The sequence below is a fragment of the Mastacembelus armatus genome, chromosome 4 (genome assembly GCF_900324485.2).
Source record: "Mastacembelus armatus chromosome 4, fMasArm1.2, whole genome shotgun sequence".
In the NCBI taxonomy this organism is placed as follows: Eukaryota; Metazoa; Chordata; class Actinopteri; order Synbranchiformes; family Mastacembelidae; genus Mastacembelus; species Mastacembelus armatus.
Window position 1 is genome coordinate 6,265,285 of NC_046636.1, and position 19,297 is coordinate 6,284,581.

Below are 19,297 nucleotides of genomic sequence, written 5' to 3' on the forward strand. Positions count from 1 at the left end.
ATAATGATCAAGTGCAGTGCACAAAATAAATAGTGAACAGAAAACAGAGCAAAACTGAGCAGAATTCATCAACTTTTATGTGACTTGTTTTTAATGGACATGTCCAAGATGGTGTTTCTCCTTTTGAACAGTAGAGGGAAGCAGGATACAACACATGAGCTGCACATTTACTGTTTTAAGGGGCAGGTGCAGTGAGCTCCATGTTGGAGGTAGTACTCAATGCAGCTATGAAAGAATATCATAAGATAAATAAATACTTCATACAATATTAAGTAAAGGTACTGTACCTAGGTATTCTGCAATGGGCCCTGTGACTGCTATGTTCTCATATATTTTTATGTCGATGTGATGCATCAAACTTTAAATCCACTGTTGTCAAGCTGCAGCCAGTTTTAACTGCTTTATACTGCTACATATGTTATTCCAGTGGTCCCTGTGACTTATCAGATAAATTTTAGAGGGTCATGAAAAGATTAATGGGGCAAAAAAGGAAAAGTTCAGATGCACAAATTTGTATTTTATCTGAAATGTTTGCGAGAAAACCACTTTACAACTGGGACTGCTAACAACTCACAGACATCAGAAATTTAACAAGAGGCCGAAGCCAAATGTCTTTATGAACAGTTGTGTGATAAAGGCTAATGTAAATATGGTCAAGTACAAGCAGTGATAGTGTTAATGTGCAAATTTTTAGCAAGAATAGTAGAACAGTAACTATCTCTACAAATTGTGTATAATGAGTTTCAGCATATTGCATGTGCATCCAACACAGTAAAAATGGTCAAATACAAAGACCTCAAAAGTTTACAGTGGTTGAGTGAATGTACATAATGACAATCAACCTCGAGCTGTGCTTCCAGGATAATCAGGGAAAAAATGCTGTCCTTAGCTTTCCTGTTACTAAACAGGTATACATGTCAGCCATAAGTAGAAACACATTTCCTTTCGATTTGTAAATGTTGTCTTTTTTTAAAGTCAGTATAAATCACTTTTCACTTGTGGTGGTGCAGAATTTCTGCACTGAACATAAACTACAACAATAGGCTGCATTACAATGCTTGTGTTGACTATTCATGCTTTATCGTAAATTCTGCTCATGTGTGATCAGTTAGGGTTGATAAGTTTTCCCTCGGGGCACAGATCCAGGAAAACAGAACTGCAGTGTCAGTGTTTGACTGTCCAAAAGGAAATTTAGGGTAATTGAAAATACCCCCTCAATCAGTGATTCACTGTAAAATATGGCTACTGCTGCACTCTTCAGTTTTTCCCTCCTCTAACTGGCTCTGCTGACACTTCTGACGCACTTCCTGAGAAAAATTAGGCTCTGATGGATGAAGAACATTATTACAGGCTGATATTTTATTTTTCAAGATCATTAGACACAAGTCTCATCTAGCTGTCAAGCTGCTACACACATCCAGAGTTTTAAATATACATCTTGACAACTGGGGAATCACACTGCATATGTCAGGGATCATGGGTTTTACCACAGAGAGTTGAGGTTATTGCTGCTAGTAACTGTTAATATATAAGAAAATGACATGGAAAACCATTATTTGTTCTGGTAAATGTAATTAAAGGATTTGCTTCAGTATGTTACATTTAGATAGGATGTACTGGCTCGCCTATGAGTTGAATCTGTAGCAGTTCTGAATAATTTTGAAAAGTTGCCCTCTGGACAATCAGCTCTATGAGTGGACAGACAAATGATAATAGAAAAACAAACAGCAGTTAATATCATTGTGCAAATAAATGACCATGTAACAACAAGAGAACAGAACAATAAAAATACAAACTTTCTCCTCACATTGACTCCCTTAATTAAATGTAATTTTCAGACTTATAAGATGAAGTCTGATTTACCACCCAGCTTAAGACTGATGTGTTCTTGAAGAGGCCGTTTGAACCATGATTTCCATAAATTCAAGGTTGACTTGGAAAGGGTTCTCTTCACTTTTACAAAATGACAGATGTTATTTAACCAAAGGAACACTGATTCAATTCATCGAGACCTTTGACCTGGGGAGCTGTGAAGGTGGAAACTGAATAAATAATCCCTCAAGCATTATTGTCAGTTTTCCCTCAAAAACACCAAGGGCTCCAGTGGTGACCTGATTAAAGACCTTGAGCTGGAACCTCCTGTGACTGTAAAACTGTTTTCCTCTGAAACCAGATATGACAGGAAAACAGTGCATGCTGACGCCAACATAAATATAATTAATAAATAGATAAATATATAAAAAGCTAAATTTAGAATTTAGAATTTACCAGCACACTATGTACACACTTGTTATCTACAAGTCAGTGAATTGGCTAGGAAATGTCTCTAGAGATGCTACTCCTCCACTCTGGGAACTCATTAGGAACATAAAAACACATGGCCTGGTCTGTGATACACAACATCCACATCGGCAGTAATGGATTAATTTTTGACAGCATATTATAATGTGGTGTAATGCAATAATCCCCAATACCTTCCTGTCAGTTGGTCACTTTTAGACTGACAGGCATTTCCATAATCTTCTTTACGCTTTTTGTCTACACTTATTGATGTAAATGAACTGGACAAAATAATAGAAACAGTCCTACCTGACCAGCAAACATAGAGGTTTATAAGCTGAACTGTCTTTTTGATTACAAGTATGAAGCTTTGTGAAGCTCGGCTTAGGGACAATGGTATTTTGAGCTAAATGGTGACATGCTCATAATGGCAGTGCATGTTGCCATTTAGCAGGCACCATCCATCCATCCATCCATTTTCTATACCCTCTTATTCCTTAAGAGCAGATCCAGTCACGGGGATCTGCTGGAGCCTATCCCAGCTCTCTTTTGGGCAGAAGGCAGGGGTACACCCTGGACAGGTAGCAGGCATCATGTTTGTCTAATTCACCATCACCAGTTTAGTGGGTTAGAGCACACTAACATTTGCTGATAAGTGCTAAAATTCTGTGCAAATCTATCCAGCACAGATATTTCATTGCATAAGTTAAAACTTTAACCTGCTGGAGGTGCTAGATGTTAAGTCATCAGTGTCATTAGGATTTACCGTCTGGGCACCTTGGATGTATCAAATTCTTATGCCCATTAGTAGCTGAGGTTTTTCAGAGTGACTCATAGTGTTGGACTGGCTGACCAAATAAAAGGCACTTTGGTAGATAATGAAGGACCTAGAGCTAAAGGTCAAAATAATACACATACTGCAACAATAATATATAATAGAATCAAATTTGAAATCCATTACTTTTGGTTAACGCTCTAAACATAATTGTCATCATGAGACAGGCAAGTTGAGTCCATAACATGTTTGTTTGGTCATGGTTTTCTTTCTCTTGTTAGATTTTGTCCATGACCTGAACTCTCTCCAGTACCAACAATCACACAGCACTGATTAAAATGCAGCTCTAACAGACTGAAAGTCAGTCAAGGTGCATTTATTTTTTATTCTCATGTTTCTTGTTAGTCTTGTGATGGGCTGGCGACCTGTCCAGGGTGTACCGCTGCCTTTCACCCAAAGAGAACTGGGATAGGCTCCAGCAGATCCCTGTGTCCCTAAATATGAATAAGCAGGTTTAGATAATGGATGGATGGATGGATGTTTGTTGTTATGGGTTTCTAATAATGTGAGGTGGTGAAGTGTGGAGTGACTGAAAAGAACCTAATGATTTGGGTAGAGATGCTGAGGATGGTTGAGGATCACTGAAACAATCATTTTAGGGAGCTGGTTTGAATTTTCATAGCTCATCATAAAAAGGCTTGAATTTTATATCTCTGAAAAGATGATTGTTTGTGTAGAGAGTAGTTTTATTACTACTCCTTTCATTGTGTTTAATCACCCATGTGCTACTTCTCACCCATCCATTTATCTACATGTCAGATACAGTAGAGTACTTGGATTTCCCAATCATAAACTATTAGCTCAACTCTCTCCACTGCATGTATTGACATGATAGTAGGGAGCATTTCACTACAAGCTCTATGTGACGCAATAAGGATTAAAGATACTGCTATTGTGGTGTGTGTGTGTGTGCGTGTGTGTGTGAATTAACTGGAATGTGTATTTGGCATTACAAGACGCTGAGATATTGCATGTGGGTGTGCAAATTTCTTACTGGAATTTTCTTTCAGTATTGTTGGCATTTCCTCTTCTTTTGCAAGATACTGATCGTCATTTATGACAACAGAAGCCTGATTTTCTGAGCTGCACAAGAACTTTATCTAAACTGCTTCAAAAAGCACCAATGATATAACGTTTCATTTTGAATGAAATAGATAAATATATATTCAAATCTGCAGTTGCTTTATAGTTTTTATATAAATAGAGATTATACTTGCTTTTAGAAAGTAATCAAAATACTGCAGTGGTCAAGGTTTAGGACTGTTTGGTTTTTAAACATTCAGGTGTCATGGAGGTCAACTTTGTGACGCTGCTGTGGTCAGCAACGTTTTGTTATCTTACTGGTAGGTTAAAAATAGTAACGTCCACTTCAGCCAGACACTTCACGAGCATGGCTTTAATGTAGCTGCAGCTGTGATGGAAAACAGCAACAATAGAATTTTAATAATAACTTTTACAGGCATTTAAAGGCTGTTTTTAAAATAGAATAGCTGTTGTTGGGGCTTGTTACTATAATTTGCTATTTCTTCTTTAGGGTCTTTAACTCTGTGTGGGAAGATGCAAGTTTAGTCTTGAGCTTTGATTCATCACTTCCTTTACCCATTCTAACATGCAAATAATCTTACAAAGCTGTTATGATGAATAATTGACTATTTACTGTCCTGCTGGAAAATATTATTTTTCAGTCACATTTATGGCCACCTGTGAATTAAGGTTCAGTCTCTGGTTAGCAGAGCGTCTACAGTGGGTTTTTAGAGCTTTTCTGCTGCTCCCTGTTGTTTCTGGAAATGGTATGATTAGGAGAGTAAGAGGGGACCAAAACAGTTACAGTTACAGTTACAGTTATACTAAAATGCATATCATAAAAATATTGTGTTGGACTCTTGAGTGCAGTGAACATTTCATGCAGGGATCATTTGTATTTGGAACGGCATCATATCCTGTTATGGAGACTCTTCCCCATCTTACTGATAAAATGGGGTTGTATTCCAGCAATTGTTGGCCCTAGTCGGGATCAGTGTGGGTCAAGGAAGGGGCTGCTGTAAATGGCAAAGCATTGTAACCTAAAGGCCGTTGTTGGCTAGAGTGCGTCATTGGATCAAATATAATTCCTCACACATTGTGCTGACACACACACAGACACACACAGGCACACAGAAAACCCCTCTGTATCTCAACTATGAGGGGGAAATAGGAGGCTGTCACACACAGAAGGTAAGCTAAGCCCCTGTTTTCTCTAAGGCACCGCAACAAATATACACCACCAGTCTTTGCACATGCACACAAAAATAGAGATGGGCTTTATCCAGAAAACACTAATCCCCATGTTATGTACACTTGCAGTGCACACACACCTGCACACACTGTACACAGATTAGTGCACATGCATGCACAGACTGTTCTGTGTGTGGTGTTGGGAGTGATTGGTGTGTATTCTTACACTGAAGGTCAGAAATAACACCTCATGCCTAGAGACACACTGCTCCACATATAGCTGTCAGTTTGTCTGTGGGCCTTCAAAATGTCATGTCTGCTACTACAAAGAGATATCAGCTGCAACTTTCATTTTCTGTCTCATTCTCATGGAGATCTGTCAGTGAGGGACAGCTGGTAAGTAATTTTTCTCAACATTCTAACATTTCAAAAGACATGGAACAAAAACTGTGAGATTTGTTTTCCAACTATCCCTGCTCTATCTTACCTGGATCAGGTGTGTTCAGCCACAGGGCAGGGATAGCTGGAGAACAAGCAGGACAGTGTTCCTTGAGGAGAGGGGTTGGGAACCACTGCCCTACACAAGCTGCCCACACTGACTCACACCTTAATAGACAGTTAAAACATTGTCAGCTTGTTTACTGTTTTAATCCTGAGTCACTGGAGTTATATAGTGTTGTTGTCTGTTTGTACAAGAAACCTCTGTCAGGTTGAAACAGCAGTTATCACTCCCTCAGTATATTTATTTCACTTTCTTTTTGCTCGTCCCTGATTAATAATCACCCATATTTTCTTACAAAATGTCTCTGCTTCTATATTTTCATGGGCATCATATCAGTCTACCAACATAAAATCTTCTAAAACCTCAGTTTATGTGGTTTGTATTGAAACTTACCTCTCTCGCTAATCCTTGATATCAAAAATAATATATTTTCCAAAATCAGCAGCCTCATCACCACCTCTATAGGACTGCTGCACTTTTTCTTAGAGTAAGTTTGGCTCTAACACATTTCAGTTTTGTGCATGAAGCTATTGGAGGCCAGTTTTTCTACAATTCTGAAAACAGCCATCATGATCATGCTGGTGTCTGGGGCTTCACAAGTCATCTGAGATGTGCATTGGCCGCAGACGCATTTTAGCTGAGCCTCGGGCAAAAGCTGACCAGACTAGCTTCGATCCCTAGCGTGGTACTATGTTCTCAGAGCTTGAGACTCCTGTTTTTCAATCTATGTCAGCACTAACAGCCATGGTTGTTTTTCAGGGGCCATTTAGCTTCCTGTTTGGCCATTTGGTTTATTTAAACTACGAGAGCCAAAGGTGAGCTTATGGTCACAGAGATCTCCATGGAGATGGGGGGATTCAGTGCTGCACTGTTTGCTCAGTTGGACTTTAAGTAAATTAAAATTTCTAACCCTGTGCTATGATAGTTCATCCTCATGTTTACATCATACAGGGCTGCATTTTATTGCTGTTAGAAACTAGCTCAGTTATGCACAGTTACAGAAGATGGGTTTGATTTTCTTATCTCTATGATAAATATATCATTGTTGTCAACAGAGCTTAGCATAAAGACTGTGAAGATGAGCAAAACAGCACAGCTAGCTGTCCAAAAAGTGGGAACATCTGCTTACCAGCAACCCCAGAGCTTGTTAATTAACACATTATATCTTGTTTAGGTAATAGGACAGAGCCAGGCTAGGTGTTAACATTCAACTGAACATTACCAGGTACTCTGGTTTCCTCCCACAGTCCAAAAACATGTATGTCAGGTTGATTGGTGACTCTAAATTGTCCATAGGAGTGAGTGTGAGTCTGTGAGGTTGTGTGTCTCTATGTGGCCCTGTGATGGACTGGTGACCAGATGACATTTCATTAGGAAAAATACATTTTATATTTAGATAATAAAACTTATGAGTGTGGGGTGTTAAGTGTGTTTCTATACCTGCTTATTTTCTATAGAAATCTGTGTATGGGTGTTTTGTGAAAAATGCAGATTCCAGCCCACTCTGTGTCTTTGAGCCTGTCTTCACTCTGTGAATCACCAGCACGACTCCACACCATCCACAAACCTGCGTTAATAGTTTGTGACATTAATGTTTTTAGCTGTACACCAGTGCAAATATTCTTGGAAGACTTGATGCCATGTAAAAATTCTCCACTTGGTTCATTTGGTGCATTACCTCCTGTCCACATTTTCCATTTTCTGTCATTATCACTGTCCTCTTTATTCTGTCTTTATCTTTCGTACACATGCACTCTCACATTGCTCCTCTCAGACTAATTCACCTCATGTCCTATTAAGGTTGTTTTCTCCAATATGGAACATGTAAACACACATAAATACCCATGTGCACGTGCATTTGCACCCACAAGCATACACCCAGGCTTCTGACTGACTGATCTGTGTAGCTCACTGGAAATCAGGCTGCATTAACAAGGGAGAAAATGACGGTTGAAAAAAAAAAAAAACAAGGCTGAATAAACAAGGCATTTACATACACATACACCTTGATCAACTTTAAATCCAACTTTTCAGTATTTTAATAACTATTAAGGTTTTTCCATTTATAAAACTGACTTTTTAACAAAAATGTCTAGAATTTATGGCTTCAGGCAGCAAATAACTCAAACCATGTTAACAAACCATGTTTTCTCAGAAAACATCTGCAAAATAAACAAAGCAATATCTCTGATTCTATGGCTGTTTGATTCAGAAAGAACGAATGGTGAGCTTTGCTTCACTATAAATGATTCTTCCTTGCCAGGCGTCATGACCTCAGAGTTTTCATTTAGAAAATCATATGTTTTTGAATGTCTCTACTGAATGGCCACTGAATGCCAAACTGATGCTTTCTCCATTGTTGAAAAGATGCTTGATACATTAAGGTAGTAAATGGCATATGACTCAAAGAGAGAGCTGACTGGTTGTTATTGCTGACTACTTCACTGATGCAGACTGATTTGGGATGAGTGAGTGCTGAATAAAAACATCATATTATGCACAGACACAAGTGGGTGGTTGGAGAGTTGTGGACATTACATAGAGATGTGAGACTCCCAGTGGTTTGGAAACACAGCAAGTCATCTCAGAAACACACCATTTATTGTTCAATTGGTGTTTGGAGACAGAGATTCTGCCATATACAGTGGGACTAGATTTAGACTAGTGCAACGTTTGGAAGGCTGCCAATTGATTTATTGGCTAATGAGGGAATGAGGTACAGGTGAACAGATGGATGGATGAGGTATCAGATAACTGGAAGGGTGGGATAGATTGGGGTTACCGCAGGGCAGACAGGAAGGGCAGGGTTTGAACTGACAGGAGAGTTGGTGCATATGGCAAAGACAGGATGAGAATTAACGACTACCTGTATGAACTGTGCCAAAATGTGTCAAAAACGCCATGGCTACAACATCCTAGCAATATCTCTTTTGACATAACTGTGCATGGTTACTCTGCCTACTGCTTTTAAAGTGATCTCAGTGACATTATAGTTACCCCAATGAAGGGTGTCAAGTTTAGTTATGTTTACACTATGTGAAATAGCATGTTCTCACATCTGACAGGTCAGCCAGGGATGAATTGTTGGTGATGTGCTTCTTAGTAGATACACTTTCCATCAGTATATTCACAAAAGGAAGCAGTATGCTTCAAATGAAGTGCTTGTGGAATTTCAGATTTTGCTGTAAACATCTGCAGTGATTCCTCTATATACTCTAGGTCACTGCATTTGATTTTGAAAGGTTCTGCCACATTTCATGTGTATCCTAAAAGCCTCAAATGCCTTTAACGAGGGACAGAATGTGCTTTTATTTTAACAGTTATCTGGTCTACTCCATCTTTGTGGTGTCATGCTTTTAACCCCACCTTCAAAAGGTTTTGCCTTCAGACGTGTTGAGACGACACTTTGTGCAAACTAGTTTGTCTGAAGCATGTCGAACTGCTGGAGGAAAATCTTGTGCGGCCTCTTGAGTGAATCAGAAGATTCACCCTTTGTGTTTTTAGTGAGTGTATGAGGCCATGCTGTGTGATATTATTACTAGATCTGACAATTGAATGACAACTTGAATACAACTTGTGTTATTTTTGAAAATAACGCAAGCTTAATAAATCCCTTCTCTGGATGCAGAATGGTTTATCAAAAGCAAAAAGAAAGAACAGTTTGTTAAAATTATGATTTTTCTTCAAAAATCATAATTGGATTTATAGAAGTATGTGGCAGCAGTACAAGTGGCTCTGTACTTGATCAGTCACCAAATGACAAGCCTCCTACTCGACTCTCTCAGGGTGGAAGGGGATGGCTCACTAGGTTTTAGATAATATAATCTGATGACACGCAAGCTTGGCATTGGGACACCTCAGCACTTTCTCTCTTTCAGTCTTTCTCTCTAATTCTTTCCATATTTGTTTCCTGGGAAGATGGAAAGAGGAGTAATAAAGTAATACCTTATAATCTTACTGGTCTCTCAAAAGAGAAAGGAAAGTGAGAGGACAGCTGTGTGAGCATGAGCACAGTCGACTTGGTTTGGAATAAGTGACAAAACAGTTAAATGTGTGTGTGTGTGTGTGTGTGTGTGTGTGTGTGTGTGTGTGTGTGTGTGTGTGTGTGTGTGTGTTTGCAGAAATAAGGTGTATATTGAATCCAAAGGAGAGGCTGTGGTTTTATGAGTGACTCCATCAGGTTATGCTGATGTGGTTATGGCAGTGCAGAGAACAAGCACATGCTTAATACAGTGCTGTCATTTCATCACATCACTATGCACACACTGCTGCACACTGTGTGCTGGTGTGTGTTTATGCAACCATGTGTGAATGACACAGAGCGGGACACAGAAAGAAAAGTGGAAAGGGCCACAAAATGAATAAGAAATGCTCATCTCATCCCTTTGGCTTTTTGCTTTTTGCTTTGGCCTCTGATGCAAAGAGTTGCTGGTGTCACCACCAGATGTTATCCACTTACATCTGGCATTGTTGTGTTGTTCATATACCGTGCACCCACAAACACCAACAATGCAGCTCTTTGTGTTTTCCAGGTGTTTGTGCTAGCTGATAAGTATTGGCCCTGACAAGACCCATTAAATCTATTAGCTCCAGCTGACTTAACTCCTGTGAGACCTGAGAGGGTTGCTGTTGCTCCAACTGTGTTGTGACATACAGGCAAACCTGCAGAAGAGAGAACCTGAGAAGAGAAGGACAAATTAAAGAAAAAAGCAAAGTAGGGCTGTGATATCTTTATATTGCTTGTTTTGTCTAATCAATAGTCCACAAACACAGTAAAAACACTTTTAAATATCAGTAAAATTAGGACATAATTAACATGTTGGTTGGTGCACACGCCACCTTGGCCAACTTGGTTGCTTGACTCACTCCTCTCTTTTTCCCCATTGCTTCTTTTCTTTGACATTTTCTCCGTCTCCTCTTTCACAGGACCTGATTGTTGGGCAGCTGCTGCGTCTCATGTGCAGCTCTGAAATAGAAGAGCTTCTCTGTTAATTCAATAGACACTGAACAGTGGAAAAATACTGTGTCGTCTCGTGAAAATAAGAGAAAACGTTTTGGAACTGCACAGAAGTACTCCCACCACGAAACAGACAGATTTGACACTGCAACAGTGCAGTGGAAAGACGTGGTAGTTTGGGTTGAGGCCAAGTAAACACATTTGCCTGTTGACAGCTGTCTATTATGCAAACATATTCTCTCCTTGTTCTCCTTGTGCCTGCATGGTTTTCTCCAGGTACTCCAGTTGATTGGTGACTCTAAATTGCCCATAGGAATGAATGTGAGTGTATGGTTGTCTGTCTCTATGTGGCCCTGTGATGGACTGGTGACCTGTCCAGGCTGTACCCCTGCCTTTTACCCAACGAGAGCTGGGATAGGCTCCAGCAGATCCCTGTGACCCTGATTAAGGAATAAATGGGTATAGATTATGGATGGATGGATTTTCTCCTGTGGGTGAAGGTTTTCTATTTAGGTATCAATTTTCAGATTTTATGTTTTCATAAACAGAATATTAACCTAACACCAGTCCCTAATGTCAGCTGCATATGTGTAACTGCATATTTTTTGCCTAAAGCTGCCATCACTGAATATTAAAGCCAGTGGTAAAGATGCTACTGTTTAGTTCTTATAATGGCAGCTACATTTTGGCTATGGCCCACACAGTAATGGGCAATTAGAGCTTGGTCCTCAGAATTCTCCTGGGGTCTTCCAGATAAAGTAATTGCCATGACAATTATGGAAACTTTGTTGTTTGTGAGGGAAAGAGTGAACTCTGATAACACAGAAGTGATTGAGATAACGCTTATTTTCTGTCTTGAATACAAAATCAAGTTTATGTGTTGGGCCTCTGGATAACCTCTGAGCTTTTGATTAATCTAAGGTAAAATAATCTTTATATATAATATAAATATATATAATATAGAATCTTTATCTAATAGTCCAAACTGAGACAATTTAGCTTAGCATATAGTTTTTAAGCAGGGTAAACAGCTAACCTGATCCTGCTTAGAGGAAACAAAATCCTCTTTCTAGCACTTCTGAAGCAAATATTTATTTGTTTGATCCATACAGCAACCAAAATGTAAAAATTAAAACTTGTGGTTTTTACAGGAGGGAAGTGAAACTATTTTTTTGAAAAGTGCAGTGAGTTTTTCCTGACAACTTTCTGTTGATGAGTCCAGGAAAAAAAAACACTATGTTTTGAGGGTACAGGTTTATTGCTTTTACATTGTCACCCGAGCTCCAATCATGTTTCCTCTCTCTAACCTGGTCACTTGGCCTGTAGGTGGAACTGTGTCCACTTCAGGCTTATTACACCAAATGACCTTGTGTCAGTTATTGGAATGGCAGACGTCAGCAGGTGTTGTTCGCTGACTTATGGCAACCTATGGGTCTGTTTTATTTTGTCGACACTGGCTGCATTAACCAGAAGTCATGACAAATGCAGGGCCAGCTTGTATTTCACCATGCACAGTTTTCTGGGAGACATGTGATACAGCAAAGCTCTGGAAAAGCCATCAGCCTCAAACTTTGTCAGCACACACAACCACTGCTTACTCAGTGATAAACTTTAATTCATAACCAACAACATGCATTTGCACTGAGATGAGTCTTGTACACAGGGGTGAGTAAAGAAGGCTTTGTGGGACTCACTCTTCTCCCAGTGTGGCTGTTGTGTGAGTCTGTGTATCATGCCAGTGGACAAAAGCATGTCAATTTCATAGATGCAATTAGATTGATCATTCAAATACAGAAGCCATGAACAGGAAAGAAGGAGAAAAATGGATGTTTTAAATCAGAGCAGGACTTTGTGCCAGTGTTGGGCTGCTCATGTGACTAAAATTCAGAGGAAAAGCGTGTTCATGTCACTAAATGGTCTTGTCATGGCATTCTGGCATAAAACCTGATAAACTCTGACTCTCATACTGTACAAGAACTCAAACACACGCTCCATTTTATGTATTAGAAAACTCTACAAGTCTACTGTAAACATTCACATAGAGAACCTGAAGAGAATAGCAAGTGTATACCCAGCTCAATGTTTTTTCACTTGCTCTGCACACAGAACTTTGGCCTCTTTCTCTCACTGGGCTCTGCTGCAGCCATCTCAGAGAATAAATGAGCTCCAGCAGGATGACCTACTTTGAGTTTTCAGACCTCAGCAGGCCAGTGGCCTTGCATATTAGCAGCGAGCAATGATTTCTCCTTGGTGTTAATGAGAGAAATTATTATTTTTTTTGTACTGGTTTATTCCAGTGGCTATTGTACTTCTAATGTTACATGTACCGGAGGTAGTGAATTTAAGTGAACTGGAGTGTTTCATCTTTTTGACAGTTTTTACATACGTATTTTACATCATTTCACAGAAAAGCATTCAAGTGATAGGAACATTTGAAATTCCCATCTTATTTTATAAAATCAGATCACACTGCGTTCTTCCATGATCAAGGAAATTTAATCTATATGTGAGACAAGGTGCTGGCAGGGGAGTTATGCTGCGTATGAATTTAAAACAAAAAGATGACACCATTCTCTTCAGTGACATCATCCTAACCAGTTTGCAAGTATGACATCTTCCATCTGGCACGTAATCTCCCTTGTGAACATTTTTTGTCCTGAAGCACGCAGAATCAAATTAATTATTCAGAAATGGCTTCCCCAGCTGTTACTGTATTACACTATAGGGTGCAGCTGGATGTTGCACCTCAACTCATAATGTTGATATAGTGTAAAGTGCTTGACTCATCTACTACAGTGTGAGGCTGTAGCTTTGGCATAAAATCATGCACTGAGAAACCCATATAATAAAAAAAATGAATCAAAATCAGGATTAAAACCAATTTACTCCTTTAGGGCTTGTACCAATGGTGTCACACTTCACAGAGCATATCTCAATTCTGTCATGGATTAAATGGTATGTTGTTCATATACAACAGGGATGGACAACCCATGTTTCTCAAGGGCCACAACGCTGTTTGAGTCAGGCCAGCAGCTGGAAGATACAAATTCACTTTGAGTTCCCCCACTCTACCATCTTCTAATATTGTATCTTCCAGCTTCTGACTGACTGAAGACCCCTGGTCCAGGTAATCAACAGTGGGTAGCACAGGAATAGTTGGAAAACAATGGGGACAGTGACCCTCAAGGAGCAGGGGTTGCCCATTCCTGATATGCATGATATTGTTTTCTTTAATTATTGATCTTATTTTACTTGTTTGCACCACACAGACTTTTCACAAAGATTACATAGCAAGAGGATGATGTCATTCTTCCACACAAGTTAGAATGATGTCATCTCCTCATTTTAAATGCATACCATAGGTGTGGCCACTGTTGCAATGTTTTCCCCTGCTCCTGCTCTCTTTCACATCCCTCTCTGATCAGAGGACCATTCTAACCTAAGGCTATATATATATTTAAAGTATGTTGATTTAATGAGTAATGTCAGCTCTAAATGTGAGTAAGACTGTCTACTTGGCATGTTTTTCCACTATTAAAAATTGATAATTATTGTCAGATTTCAAAGCAAGAACATTAAGTAAGTGTTCTTTGTTGAGTTCATTTGTCATTGAAAACTATAGCACACTACAAGAAAATGAAAATTTAAAAGAAAGACCCAAATATTGGGCCATTTTTCTCCTTTGCACCACATTTATCATCTATGCTTTCAGTTACACAGACCTTTGTCAGAGTGAAAGCTGTGCAAATGTTTGGATCTTTTATTTAGAACAAGATTACAAATAAATATATAGATTAGGTCATTCATCTTTCAGTGCTAGTTTTTCTATACTTACTCTTCTTCTGTTGATTTCAGTGACACCACATGCTGCTCACTGCAGCACACAGTGACAGAGTGATGCCAGGCTGCTGACAATAGTGAGTAAAATGAATCTCCATAAAGATCAGTGGGCTGTAAAAGCGAATGTGCCCTCACCTCATTATGACGCAGATCAAGGAAATTCATTTGCAAATGAACCTCCTCCCCTTCACACAGGCTAATTTATGCAAGCACACAGTGACGCATCTTTGCTACGTCATGGAGTTTGATAGTGACTGCAGTCACTAACTCTGTCATCCACACACACACAGACAAAGCTGTACTACTATGTATGTGAGGACTTTGGAATAATTCCTTAAAAGCATACCTTAACTTAACCATAACTGCCTTAATGTAACCTCAAAATTCCAACCTTGGAAGCATCATGGCTTTGTGGTTATATTGTTCCCACACAGCAATAAAGTCCTGGATCTGAATCTGCCAGCCAGCTGTGTTGCATGTTTTAAAAATTGTCTGGGTTCCCTCCAGATGTTCCAGTTTCCGATCATTGGAGTTGGAAACTCCTAACTGACCATATGCATGAATGTGAGGTATCAGTATTATTGTATACATTAGTGCTATTTTGGACTGGCAAACTTTCCAAAGCTGAGTCCTAATTCCATACTGCATTCTCATTATTGTATGCTATATACTAATCTGCACAGCACAGTGTTTTCACAGCCAGTATAAAAAACAAACATACTTTACTATCTAAATGACACAATATGACACACACACACACACACAAAATACTTGAAACATATCTATTTTATTTACATTTTTCATGATTGTTGTCATGAATATTTTAAACCTTAGTTTTTGTTCAGATTTATATTCATCAGAAATGTAAAATACACTGGACATTGAATGCATTGACATTAGGCAGAATTATAGAAATATGGCAGGTTTTATATTTTCAACTGGTGTAATTAAAGTTGTTGGAAAATACTGGTCTGACATATAAACATAACACAATTTCCAGGCCACATCCCCCAGCACAACCAAATCATTCACTATTCACTGTACAGTACAGTCTTCTGTGCAGAATTCTCTGTATAGTTAATATTGACATAGGCATATTTTCCATTTAAATAATAGATTATTGACTAGACTGCCTGGAAAAGTCAGTTCACTTAGTGGCCAAGGATCCACATCTGGATGGGGTTTTTTTTTTCCAGACTTGAAACACTGGTCTTTTCAGGAGAAAGGGGGAAGTTTATTGGTCAAATTCAGGAGTCTGCATGAGATCGCTAAAGTTTTTGCACTTGTGTTTGTCCTGTACACCACTGCAGTCTGTTCACTCCTGTTTCATATGGTATAATACAGGAGGCGTTTATATGAGAGATGTTTGAAACATATCTGTGGGTCTTGACTACATAGTTTTTCAGCTCTCTAGTAGTCAGAGAAGGAAGATTGAGACGTTCGGGGTCTTTACATATTTATTTTCATGGTGGTCTTCTTGTTTCCATCAGCCTCTTTATCATCTCATACAGCTGTGGATGAGATGACTTTTTCTGTCACTCTGTGTAAACCTTTTGTAAAATCCACTCCCCCAGTGTCTGCAGGGACAGGCTCCACCCTTGTGTTACTCTGCACAAGTGAAAGTGGTGGATAGATGGTATATCCTAACCCCAACCTTAAAACAAAGTCTAATCCTAAAATAAACGGCTGACCTGAAATAGTCAGAGTTTACTTACTGTCAGTGAAATCAGCAGTACAGTCGTGTAAAACAAGAGGTTACTTGAGTAAGACCATATGATTGGTGAGCGTGGCTACATGCCGGCTGTGAGATTTCCGGAGTCGTACCTGAACGCCTCAAGGTGGGCTGGTCGTCGCTGTGCCAGTCAGAGTCTCTCCCTCCCTCCTCTCCCAGCTCCGCTCTGCGCTCCAGTGTCTCTGCGCCGGGAGGCTCAGCTGAGCTGTAGGAGAAGGACCCAGCAGCAGAGTGAGCGACAGGGAAAAGGACTCTGTTCGGGGAAATCCTCCTTATTGTTGTGTCGGGCTCGGCCATGGACGGTTTGCTCTGACAGAGGCGCACGGATCTTCAGGGAGGATTTCAAGTTACCGGAGTGAACTTCGGCTTGGACAAACAGCAGAAACCTACAGGAGCGACGTAAGAAAACACTCGTTAATTGACATTCTCACCTTTTGCGTCTCTTATACCCTCATATGGCTGTTTTCTGTGAGCTTGCGGATCCTCCTGGGTTTTTCACGCAGGTGTGGGGAATTACCCACTTCTGTCCCAGTGACAGCTGAAATCATTTGCACTGTTGGTTTAGTGTTTTCCTGGCATTTCCCCTCTGTCTGACAGCAGCCTGCCAAATATTACAGCCTAATAGTGTCTGATAATAGTGAGTTTGTAGTAACTTTGTAGTTAAGCGATTATTCTCCTTTGCATTCATGTTGACCAGTTATTTTGAGATCGATTTGTTGTGTTGTTTTTCAGATTGTTTTTATGTTTTTCGATCCGGCAGCTTATTTATCATTTACCACTGAAATCTCACTTTTCACCGGTTGTGAGGAAGGAAAAAGCCACTTTGACATTTCTAATCTAGATTATTTACATTTCAAAAAAAAGAGAAAAACTTGTCAGTAGCGGGTTGCTGCTGCTGTTGATGATGATGATGATGATGATGATGATAATGATGATGATGATGGAGGAAAACAGGCCCCAGCGCGCCTCCATGCTCCGCAGCTCTAGTCTGGCAGGGAGTGACTCAGAGAGGTGGATTCCTCGGAGGACGTGGAGGAGAGGGGCAGCGCTTCCCTTGCATGTGGAAAATAGTTTTAGGCGTCTCGTTTCAGGCTAATTGTTTCCAAAAAAGATGAGGAAGCTGAGCTTTGCAGCATTTCCATGAACAGTCATCGTCCTAAATGCGCTCTGAGAGGTCATCTGTCAGATCTGTTAAGGTTTAGTCTCATGGCACAAAAAATGCAAAGAAATATTTTAAGAATCTTTTCATCAACTCACTGGTACTTGGCTACTGACCCTCATGCCACTGAAGGTTTGGCACGCAGGCCATGTTGCTTTCTGGTTATTTGAACACATTTTTGTAGTAACCCATTAGAGGACATCATGCGCCTGTGTTGGATATCCTCTTCTTGATCCTCTCCTGAGTTCACTGCCGTTTTGTCTTATTTGTGACAGCTGGGTGGGTGGACTCACACCAGGGTTTAACTTTCCTGAGGAACATCTAATTGACCTCCACATAACAGTTGGGTAATCTGTTGATTATTTTCTACTTGTATCATTGCATTGAAACATGTTTAGAAATATTGACTATCAGCTGATGTTCCTAAATTTATGGATTGATTTTCTAAATAGTTGGGATTCATTTTCTTTCGGTTTACTAACTGATATCATACTAATCATTACAACTTTAGAATGGAGTTAGCTTTTGTAGATTAGTGTGCAATTACATGGATAATGTGTTGTGGATAGTGTGTTGTTGTACATGTAAAACACTAAATCACAAGTTACATCTGACATTTCTGTCATGGCTGTGAGAGTTTGGTACTTCAATAGACTTACGGTGATACAATGTACTATGGCCCTCGGAGATGTTGTGATGCTGTTTATACTGTGACAGATATCCTATTAATATCCTCGATTAAATTAAGCCCTCGTAGGAAGTGTTGGAAATCAGCGAGTGGGATTACGTTGTGAAAATACTGTATTTATACATGACTTTGCGTCATTAAAATGTACCTTGATGCGTTATGTATTAATGGTTAGCACAAAAGAAACAATGCTGCCTGGTTCTTTTATACATGGAATGTTTTTTTTAAGGAAATTTGTATAAATGTCTCATATCACACAATGTAATGTTGATATTGCTGGACTGAAATACCTTTGTGCAAATAAGTGACTCAGGATTGTCATCTAATATGTAAATATAATGGGTGTTCAGTGTAACCTGAGGCTAATATTGACATTGCTGCCTTCAAGGGTTTCTCCTGACCTGTTTTGAAACAGCAGAAAGAAATACACACATAAATATTGGTAATGTGTAATCAGGTTTAAGATCCGGGATGAAGGAGTATTTGTCTTTTTTTTTTTTTTTTTTTTTACCAGAACGACAAAAAAAACTAAACAAAAACATCCAGCTGAATTCAGAAACACAGCACAGTCAATTAAAATGAAGTCTCTGACACTGAAGTGTGTGTTTCTTCTGTAATAGTCCACCATAAAATCATCTGTTTTAAAATTAACCTAACAAACACCCAAAATATTCAAAGAAGAACATTAGATGGGAAAAAAGTGTGAAACTTGCAGTTTTGAGTTTTCGGTAAGGTTTCTGTTCCAGCGAACATGGAACCTGAAACCTCTCTTTGAGTATTTATAGATACACAAAACACTACATGTCATTACTTCTGCCAGGAGCTACTGTTCTCGTGCTTTGTTTTGTACACCTGAAAGTGATGACAGGTGTGCACTTTACTGTACGTGGGCACAGATGTGTTTAAATGCATGCGATGCTGCTCGGTGTTGTATTTAAACTGTATGTTATTTGAAGCCTCTCCTCATGCTAGTGATGTTGCTTTACATCCCATGATTTGTTCATTTTTACTTCTCCTTGTTCATTTGGATCATGCAGCGTTGGTGCCCCACAGTCTACACATCAACAGACCCTTCCGCACTCTGAATTGC

At 39.4% G+C, this 19,297-nt stretch overlaps 1 protein-coding gene across 1 annotated transcript in view; it reads left to right on the forward strand.

Annotated features, from left to right (window-relative positions):
- The first annotated feature begins 5,707 nt into the window (after positions 1-5,707).
- lepr (leptin receptor) overlaps positions 5,708-19,297 on the forward strand; it is a 33,877-nt gene continuing 20,287 nt past the window's right edge. The window contains exons 1-2 of the mRNA XM_026323602.1: positions 5,708-5,725; positions 14,644-14,705. Of these exons, the coding sequence (XP_026179387.1) occupies position 14,705 (1 nt within the window). The 5' untranslated portion in view covers positions 5,708-5,725; positions 14,644-14,704. The remainder of the gene's footprint in view (positions 5,726-14,643; positions 14,706-19,297) is intronic.